The sequence below is a fragment of the Crassostrea angulata genome, chromosome 10 (genome assembly GCF_025612915.1).
Source record: "Crassostrea angulata isolate pt1a10 chromosome 10, ASM2561291v2, whole genome shotgun sequence".
Taxonomy (NCBI): domain Eukaryota; kingdom Metazoa; phylum Mollusca; class Bivalvia; order Ostreida; family Ostreidae; genus Magallana; species Magallana angulata.
In genome coordinates, this window is record NC_069120.1 from 16,662,932 (window position 1) to 16,674,186 (window position 11,255).

The 11,255-nt window shown below is 33.8% G+C and overlaps 1 protein-coding gene across 1 annotated transcript; it reads left to right on the forward strand.

The window, feature by feature from the left end:
- The first annotated feature begins 628 nt into the window (after positions 1-628).
- LOC128167269 (uncharacterized) lies at positions 629-5,506 on the forward strand. The gene is made up of 3 exons (XM_052832877.1): positions 629-1,006; positions 4,615-4,778; positions 5,200-5,506. The coding sequence occupies exons 1-3, from the start codon at positions 946-948 to the stop codon at positions 5,428-5,430; spliced, it is 456 nt and encodes a 151-aa protein (XP_052688837.1). The 5' UTR covers positions 629-945; the 3' UTR covers positions 5,431-5,506.
- Positions 5,507-11,255: the final 5,749 nt, after the last annotated feature.

The window sequence follows — 11,255 nt, forward strand, 5'->3', positions numbered from 1 at the left end:
ACACTTCAAAATGCAAAAAATAGTGCAATCGGAATTTCCTGGTGTATATACATCTACACATTGTGTCCTTGTATTTTGTTTCAGTATATCTATTATAATGTAGTTCCAGTAAATTCCGTGCAGCGGTTTAAAGGGAGTTACGCTAACCCCCAACCCCCTCCCCCCCCCCCCCCCCCCACAAAAAAAAAGAAAAGAAAAGAAATACCGAAAGAACTGCCACCCTGACTGAATGACGGGTCCAAAACATTTTATCCATTGCAACATGTTGCTTGGGGTATAATTAGATTTTAAAAAGTTAAGAGCATGCAATATTAGTAAAGCAAAATGCTAACCAAAAATTCAAAAAGAAAAATGAAAATTGGTTTCATATAAATAAATTTTACCAGTTAAATCATGAATTTAATTGGATCGGGGGCGGGCAATGAAATAAATCTATCCTCATAAGTAACACATATAAACAATCATCTAAATTGAGAGAGAGAGAGAGAGAGAGAGAGAGAGAGAGAGAGAGAGAGAGAGAGAGACTGTGTGGTTGATTCATCAAGTTTTTTTTTTGGGGGGGGGGGGTTGTAGACTAGTGTGATTTCATTATGATACCCTGCGGTATCCGACATCAAATAACCGGATTTATACAACGTCAAAGACATTTATGTCGAAATCAATTTCTTTTTCCGTCAGGTATATTGGATCGATCCTCAATGGAACGCCAGTCCCGGCCCAAGCAGTGCGATTCTGGGAATAATTGCTTCACTCGACGTTAACTACCAGCAGGCTTGGGACGGAGTTCTCCGCTAGACTAGCTACAAGGTGGGAGTACAAAATCTCAGACACCTAGCTACAAAATATGGAAGCTTATCGGATAGTGTATTCTTGAAAACGCTGAAAGAAGTTACCCAGGTTGACCTGAATCGAACCATTTTATCATGACTTCGTTTGTCTAAAAGTATGGGACACGGGATTGACTCTAGGATGCTAACCATGCTTTTTTATGTGTTTTATTTCACAGGTGAGAACTACTGACTTGATGTATTGATCTCAAATACGCGCTTTGATTTCGTTGTAATATGTTTGGAGTGTAGGTAAATATTACTGAAAACTAAATGTCATTAATTCATCATTCAAATAGTGGCAGTGTTCTTCGTGCATTGACATATACATTGTATTAGTAATTAATATTTTTTGATATACAATATTAGTAATATTGTAAAATATAAATTACTGCAGTATATTGAATTTGAATTCAAATGTAAACCAATCAAATATTGTTTTATGGCGAGACACCTTAATCAAACAGAAACAATAGAGCTAGGTGTAAAGTGTAAAAAAAGGGAACCCTCTTCACCCCCCCCCCCCCCCAAAAAAAAGATGAATAAAGGTAAATACATAAATTCCAATGCCCGATACTTCTCCGTTTAAACAAAAATAATGACCAGAATAATAAATAAATAAAAAAATTCAAAATTAGTTACAAAAATTATCTTAAAATTTATCTTAAAACTCTATCTCTCCGAAACAAGTTACACTTTTACATTAAACAGTTATATACTTTGAACTCATGATTCGTGTGAACAATTGTTTGCGGGACATGACTGATTTCCTTTCCGTTCTCCTTTTTCGGTACATGAAACAATGCACGACGTGCTTGTTTCCTATATGTCGGAAAACAAAAAATATCTTATATTTTTAAACTGTTAAGGATGATTTTTTACTTCTTTAAAAAAAAAAGTAAGGGGAATACTGATTTGTATTTTTTTTAAACTTAAGACAAGAGTTACACTCTAAAAGCCGATCTTAGAAAGTTTCTCGTTGATAAGGTTTCAATCAATTATATTGTAAGGTCTCTCTCACATTGTAAAAAGGGTCATCTGTAGCTTTTCCAATGGCCCTAAGAGCCCAACAAAAACTTGTTAAGCATTTTAGCGGCATTTGATAGCGTCTAAATACGAGTGAAAGATTCTCGATGGAGTGTTAAACAACAAGTAATCAATCAGACTGGGTTACCATACATGTATTGAATCACGACTTATTATAGAGATGCCAATGATAGACCCTACAAGCTTGGCTTGGGAGGTAATGTGGGACCTCATCTCTATCACAGGGCCATGATTAATGCGACAAATATCAATTTTGGGGATTATTGTAAGGTACATGTAAATTCTGGTCTGGTTGATTATACTTGTACTTATATACAACGAGTCAAAACTCCCAAATTCCAATGTGAATGTATTTCATGTGAAAATTTATTTTTCTGTTACGCAAAAATAATTTCTATGTACGTTCTTTGATGATTTACTAGTAAATTGAAAAAAATATATATATATATCAAAAGCTATGCAATGACAACCATGGTTCACTGTGTGTCCACAAAGAATATGGGGGAATAAGATGGCGCAAATGCCCATTCAGTTTAGTAGTGAAATACAATTTTGAATTTATTTTTCCCCAATTAAATCTATTCAAATATATTATAATACAAGTTTGCAAAAGCACAATTTCTAACTATATTCAGTTTTTAATATATATAACAAAAGATAAGAAAAAAAAATATTTCCACAATTTTTAGTGGTATCGAACCCATAACATAAAAACCCTAGATATATAAGGTTAGCTTATGTCAGGTACTCTAACCACTGAGCCATTTCAGACACAACAATGTAGACTGTTTAAATATTATGTGTGACTTTGACCACGACTTTACGGACTTGTATTATTTTTTTAATACGTTTAGTTGTTAGGATACAAAATTATATTTTTAATGTATAGTGGGTCATCGCTCCACGTTTTTTTTTTTTTTATTAAAATCGGTTTGTTTTCCAATAGACCTTATTTAGACTATGAGAAAAATATGGAGCACAGACCCACTCTATAAAAGAAAATGCCCTGAAGTTCTAAAAAATGACAGTATTTGCAGGTTTGATACGTATACGCTTGTTTGAGTTAACATATTCCAAGTATTGAAAAAGTTTATAGGTTAAAAATCAATGATATGTAAAATGTAAATTGTTTTAAATGGTTTTACAAAAAAAAAATACTTTCAGTAGCTTGTCCGACTGTTTGTGGGCATTTTACACGCCTTATCCACCGATCTTCTTTACTTGAAATAGATATCAATATCTATTGCAATAACAAAATTTTCACAAATGCTTCGGCTGTCAAAATTATTAAAAATGATTTACTGCAAACAAAATTCCATGGTGTTGTTTAGCAGGCCCTCCCTTCGTTTTACAGCACGTGTGATCCACAAGTTGTTGATTCTCTATACCAGTAAAAATAAAATATACCTAGTCCTGAACCCCGCGCAAACAAGACCGTATTTATCAATATTAATTCGTGTTTTTCTGTCTTAGGGAAGAATAAATGTCAAACTCATTGTTTAACAATTTGAATATCGAACCTTAGAGGATAATGCATCATCATAATAACTTATGGCTGCTGCTGCGCCTTATTTGTCCTGTCAATTAGGAAGGAATAGAAATTGATCACCTGAAAAAATCGCATTTAAAAGAACTTGCAGTTTTCAATCTGTACCTTTAAAAGCATTGATTTTGGTTCTGGAACCATACTCGACTGGATCTTTTGCGTTTCAGTCAATTTTTATTTTTGAGAATAGCAAACACAAGAGCCAAAGAATACTGCAGTCGTGTACATCCATTAATGATATTAGTTTTTTTCTTCAAATATTGCACAGACTTGTCAGTGCAGCTATTATTATAGCTTGTCTATTTCTCTGAATTCAACGCCAAGATAAAATGTGGACCAAAACTCATTCAATAATCCAATGAAATAAGGTCCATATTTATCTTTTTCTCAATAGATTTTAATTTTGCCTGAAAAAAATCCGATTGCTTTTCAATAGACCGATAGCAGGCAATCGCTTCACTCTTCCGGCACTTAACGTGGTTTTCTATGGGATGTGGAGTCGGTGTCCGCTTTTCTGGTAAACATGCATTTTGATGATAAGCATAGTTACCCCAAGCAACAAGGAAATCACCAAGGTTTTCAATTTCGACTGAATGCGCTTAAATTTCTCAAACAACCATTTTCCCTAAACACAAATGTAGGTTTTGTCAACATCAACGAATGCTGCAAACATTTTTTTTCAATATACAGAAAAACTTTCAAAGACAATTAAAAGTTTAGGCAAATCAAACTTGCATTTTAAATTGTTAAACATGTAAATAATGTTTAAGTATAAGAGTTCTAGACTAATCGACTAGTCTTGATAAAATCTCCAATCTGTTTTATTTTATTTTTGCTTTTCTCTTAATATATTCCCCAAGTATTCCCCAAGTATGTTTCATCCTGCTCAGGTTATGATTGCATTTGTTCTGTATAAACTGAACTGACTCATTTGCACTTTAAAAGTTTAAAACAACGAGAAAAATCCACAGAAGTTCGATTGATTAAATGTGAGGAAAATTTGTGTAGAGGTCATCAAAAACTTGTCACCTAAATATAGAACATGGTTCTTTGTCTCTGTCAACAGTTAAAAACTCAAATTATGTCAGAACAAATTTTGTCATTGTGCCCACTCGACCAAACCGATGATTTACATCCAGATTGGGATCCTTAGTCTTTTTTTTCCTATATGAAAACTGTCAAAAATGTTTACAGGATCAGACAGCGCCATAATAATCAAAGAGGAGGACTTGGGGAATCTTTCCTGTCACAAGTGTGAGGAGAACTTTAAGCAGCAGTGGGATCCATACACAGTCTGCCAAATACAGCCCAATAATACCCCGCTCATACCCTGCCTAAGGTCGGAAACTTACTGCATGGTGAGTCCAGCAAAAACTTTAATTACTGATAAATATCTGGGGGTCCGGATTCCGATTCCGTCCTTCCCGTGGAATTTGAAAAGTTATCAAATTGACATAGTAAACCCACAAGAAATATAGGTTGGACGCCCCCCCCTAAACCCCCTGATCCCTATTAGTTAGTCTGTAATATTAGAGGTATATGTATGTATGTAAAATATATAAAGGTTCATCAATTTCCTTCAATTTTTTAAATAAATTTTGTTTATTAAATAAATCTCTGAGTTGGGAAACAAACTGAATTTGAGTGATGCACCAAACGCAATTACTGTAATGGCTTTTACAGGCAAAACAATGTAATTTTCCGTTGTTTTGAGAACCGCAGTCAATGCTATGACTTTTATAAATACACCATAATATCTATTTTTTTATGTACCACCAGGTTGAGCGAATTTCTATAATGGGTTTGACAACCAGCATCAAACGTGAGTGTGCAGCCGAGTGTTACTACGGCTGTAGATCAAAGAACTTCGGAGTGACGACACGGTCGTGCACTTCCTGTTGCCAAACGACCGGATGTAACACTGGGAACGCAGCGGAAGTGATAACCCAATCAAAGTATTGCCTGATTGTACTGTTTTTACTAATGACATCACTTCAATTCGTTCGATAGGTACATTTTTCATCCATGTCAACCCGATCATGTTTTTGATTTGCTGTTTATTGTTGCTGAATAAATATTGATTGATGATTGGTCAAAATGTGAGCCTATCAACCCATGGAAAATGATGACTACAGTAAAGTATAGGACAGAAGACGCTTTCCTCCTTACAAGATTAACTTACACATTGCGATATTTTAGTAATAGTTAGATCATATTAATAAAATTTACGCGATTAAGAAGGGGACGGAAGGAGCATTGCGACCAACCCCCTTTTCTATACTATAGTGTTAAATCTAAAGCAAACTAGCGTGGCGCGGCGCCATGCCCCATTTTATCAGCGCCATGCCCTATCTACTATATTAAAATAACAGACTCGAATTTTTGCGGAAGAGTTCTGTCTTTTGTTTTACATATTTTAAACAACATTGGTACTTGAAGATTACCAATTTGTTTTTATTTTTTCTCAATCAAGCTTTAATTGCTTATTAGTAATCATCGAAAATTCCTCAAAAAATTCCGGAAATCATCTGAATTTTTATGGATTTTACAATCTTGCGCATGAGCATTACATTCACGCTAAATCACGGGAGGCTCTTTGGATTATGTTTCGACAATATATCACACTTGCATGGATAAACGCAGAAACTATAATACAAATGCATGTAAATTTTCATTGGAAATTTGCTATATCCTGTTCATCAAAGAAAATACGGAAGATAACTCTAACACAGTGCATTTACTATGAAAAATCCCGAGAGATTCGAATATCAAAATGGTGTGTATTGTGTAAATTGGAAGCGAGTAAAAAACGTCTTTGAAAAAATGTTGAATTCTGCAGTTATAGAATTAAACTTTTCGATGAATGGTATTTACAACCTCAAAATTGTTTGTTATGAACAATTTGACTGTTATTTTCAATGCAACCTCATTAATTTTCTCCAAAATCGTTTCGGAGCGATTCTGCAATTTTCTGCTACATTACGGGTATATGGGAGGTATTTTAACTGTGGTGAAGGCCTGTCACGAGGAACGGTTAGATTATTCTAACTAAGCAGTGTAGTGAAATTAATAGAATTATTGTTGGCTTAAAGCTTGGTTATGCAAATGTCCACAATATACCAGAGGCGGATCCAGCAATTTGGAAAAGGGGGGAGGGGGGGGGGGGGGAGTTCCATTTGATGAAAATCAATATGAGCAAGATTTATCATTTGTCAGTAAACAAGGACTTTTTGAACCTTTTCCGTGCGTATACAACTGTATTTAATAAACATTTATCTTATCACTATCTATTTCACATCTATTTCAACATCAGAGTGCACTGCATTATTGAGCGTTTTGCCGTTCTGGTTTAGGTAAGGAAGATTTGCATAATATCTAACCGTAAGAAACCCAAGTTTCCAGCAATAAGAAAGTGAGTCTATGCTTGAGACTAATTACGACAAACTATTATAAAAATGGATATTTTGGTAAATTTTTTAATGTCTTTGATGTTTTTAAATTCCATCGATTACCTTCTTAAATAAAGGTCAAAATGATAGGATATGACAAAAGAATGGGGATAATTTATCTGCTGAAAAGAAGGTACGTGTGTAATACAATGGTAAAAGCAATTGTCGTCACAGGGAACTTGATGTGACCTCTGTAAAGGGTGCGCTACATCATCCGGACTAGTACAGATGAGATTATATTTTAAAAAAGTTTTGAAAAGATGTGCACTTTCATAATCGTTTACATATAAATCCTTTACACGGTATTTTTGTAGCAGAATTTCCGATTCTTGGAAACAAAAAAAAAAAAAAAAGGGTTTCTTTTGTGCTGCATGTGGGTATGAAGGTAGCTAGCATTCCAGAAAAATAGCATAACCCGCATATGCGGGTCATGTACTTTTCTTTGTATTTTTCGTATGAAACGAAGTAAAACTCATCATTTATAATTATTTAAGTTAATTAATAAACAATACATTTGAAAGCGGCTTTTAAAAGTAAAACGAATGCGTGTGCTCGTAGTTGAACGTCGTTTGACTCGATGGCTTGTCAGTTCAAAATTGTATGAAAAGAAATAAAGTAGAAAATACCTTGTAGATGTTATTATAAATCTGTGATACTGCTTAATTTTATGTAATTTTTCTTTAATTTTCCACATGATTACTCAGTGTAGTAAACTGCTGATGGGAAGTACAATGTACTTTATTTCGATAATAAATCGATAGGATTTTTTCATATAAGAACAAAATTATGGGTCGTAGTACGAAATTCTTTAGATAAGCAATTTTAAAAGCATTTATTTGGGATAATTACAGTATTTCTATTATAAATGGGAAAAATTGCCTTTAAATGGGCATTAAACGTTTTAAAAAAAATTCATATGTCCCAGAGAAAGGGGGGGGGGGATTCCGACCCCCGGAACCCTCCCTCTGGATCCGCCAATGTATACGGTGCGTCGAATATCTATTTCGTAAATGTCCGATATCATATGCAATGTCAACCCGTGCACGCACGGGTCAAAGTCTAGTTTTACTTAATATGAACATAACCCACGTTTACTGATCAAAAGTTCTGTGCCAATCATTTGTTTTAGGCTCTCCAAGCTGACAATCGAAATGTAACGTCACTGTGAACTTAGAGAAATTCTTAATGAGTAAAATCATCACTGAAATAGAATTATATTAAGTGACTGCTGATTGGATGAAACAGTGGGTTATGTTCTAATATGAAACAAATATAAACAAAATTATGTGCAAAAATCCACAATTAAGGTAATTTGGCAAGCCTGTCTATGAAAAAAGAACTTCAAGTATTTATTGGTATAAATAGCCGCTGTTCACATTAGCTTATCATTTGGTTTTCATAACAGAATTTGACGGTGTGGGGGGAGGGGGTGGGGGGTTCAAAATAAGTATTCTGAAGAAAGTTTGATAATGGATGGTTATTATGATAACATAAATGTTTCATATTGCAAGTGCAATAAACATTTTATGTCATCAAGTTAATATTCTTTCTACATGTATATGCATTTAAAACGTTTGTTTTAAAACAAAATTCACACTATTGTTAAAACAGAGTATATGAATAATAGAGTTTATGAATAATATATTGATTTTGAGTTTATGAATAATATATTGATTTTGTTTGATCATTTATTCATGAATACAATGTTTATTTATCGATCGATTTATCGTTTCATTAAAAAAAGATTTTAATATAAGATTTCCTCTGTTCCCTGTTTGTATTTTTTGACCATGCTTTCTGAGTCATTGCTTTTGTTATATCATAAGTATATTTAGAACACATAGTCGTCATAATAATCCCAATAAAATTAACTTATCCTTGACATATACAATAGTTAAGATTTCCACACATTAGAATGAGCTTGTTGTTAATATTTCATGCAATAATTGAAAAACATGTTATTAGAATACATGTAATTATGTACTTGTCGAACCATCCTATAAAAATAACTGTTAATAGTCTGGTACAATTATGCTACATAATAATATTATGTAGTTGACTATTACAAAATTTCAAAATTAAAAATGATTCTTTAAAAAACACAAAATCATGGTCAATGTTTCAACATTTTCATAGTTAAAAGGTATTTCTAACGGTCTAATAATGTTAGTTTTAAAGTTTTAAGCGAGATATCAATTCTGTGTTATGTAACTTATGTAAAGAAGTAAATGACTCATATGTAAAAAGGGCACCGTTAACATGGTTAAGCGGAGCATCCCCTCGTGACAAGAATTATAGACCAATCCACACTTTACAAAAGTTATGTCCCTTGGCCGCCATCTTTGGGGAAACCCATAGATTTCTCACAGCAGCCATTGTAGTTTAGAGGTTTGTTACTCTGTCATTTGAAGTTAATTAAAAGTCCTTTTCCTTTTTAGACGGTGGCTATAAATAGCTACGGTCTACTGCTACCGTCCTAACCGGAAGAGTATTTCTCACGGGGACCCTAGCGGATAAGGAACGATAACTCTGTTAGGTATGCAGTGTTACAGACAATGTTTTATCTATGGGTCGATTTCAATATGAGAACTAATTTTAATCTTATCAGATATTTTAAGCATTATAGCTGCTAATTATTTTGTATATATGTTGAAATAATTTATGAAATTGTGTTTTATTTTAAATTGGCCGTTACCCTGTCTGCTTACGCGGTATCGATAATGTATGCACCAACTGCCAGTTGTGACGTTGAACTCTGTATCAGGGCTGCATAAACTATATCACTGCGATAATTTGCTAAGAGATCTCACAATAATCGCTTCTTGTTTTTTTTATGATGTAAACAATTGTCAGAAACACACTATTTTAACAGGTTTGCCATTTCATATTTCAGCAATTTTTCAACGCATTAATTTTAGTTGAGGCAGAATATTTATTTTGTTGTAGCTTATTCCAAAGAATTCACAACGGATACTGTAAATGAATATTACATAAATTACATTTTATTGAACTTCAACCGATCAATGGTACACTTTCTTCTACACGTGTGCATGTGTTTTCAAACATACAAAAAACTTGAAATTGACGATACAAATGTGTTTAATTTTGGACTGACCTGTGATTTACATGAACCTTATTCTGTAACCCACTCAGTCTGTAGGAACATTAATTTTATTACAGGAACCTCAATATTCATCAGACAATATTTACTACTGAATTTGACGCTTTACTTGCTGCTGACTTTCTCTCAAACACGCTAATCGATCGACCTCGGATTGTAAAATTCACGTGCAAATCGAGTCGCCATTTTACATATATAAACAAACCACATTTTACGATGTTTCAAAGATTTTCAGTTCAGATATTTTGTAAGCAAATAAGGGATTGAAGACATATACTGTAAAACGTTTTATGGATTTCATGGCGTGTCAGCTCGTGTATCTCTAAATAATTGCAGCAAACGCTAGCTTTTTTGTGAGAAAAAAAAAATCGGTTCAACTCATGCAATATTCCATATACATTTATGGTACATTGTGAACGGTAATGTAAGATATAATAGTTTTGTTCACTAAACAGTTTCTGACGAATTTTTTCACAGTAAACTGAATAACGCAATTTGATGAGCGAAGTACAATCTGTGACTTTAATCCATATGCGCCCGTCGATGACTCTGCTATTAGAGAACCTTTTCTTTGATTTTGTGGGGGGGGGGGGGATTTTTTCACTAACAGATAATATTATTACACATGTATGTAAATATCGCCCCTTTTGTTCTCAAATAATTGTTATCTCGCGAGTACAACTCTATTATGAGCTTTTTTCGACATTTGTTTCCATAATAGGCAGGCCTAATATATAAATGCGTCAGTTTGTTGCGAATCGCAATCGAAATACACAACGGTTAGAAAGTGTCATCACTCAACAAAATGCTACATCAGCCATAGCATATACATCCATGCTACTAGACTTTGACCCGTGCGTGCACGGGTTGAGATTGCATATCGGACATTTACGAAATACGTACATCGACACACCTTATTATTGACATTTACCATGTTTACATAACAAAGCTATAACCCTACAATAATGCTATTAATTTCATCTGTGTCTCGGGAAAGGCCATCACCACAGTTAGAATGCCTCTTTTATACCCGTAATATAGCAGAAAATTGCAGAAACGCTCCGGAACGATTTTGGAGAAAGTTAATGAAGTTGCCTTGAAAATAAGAGCCATATTCATCACAACAAACCTTTTTGAGACTGCAAATAACTTTCAACTCAAAAGTTTAATCCATAGAATGGAAGAATTCAACCCTTTTTCACCAACGTACACGTATTTTCTTTGTAAAACTGGGTCCGTAGGACATTGTTCATTTATACGATAAA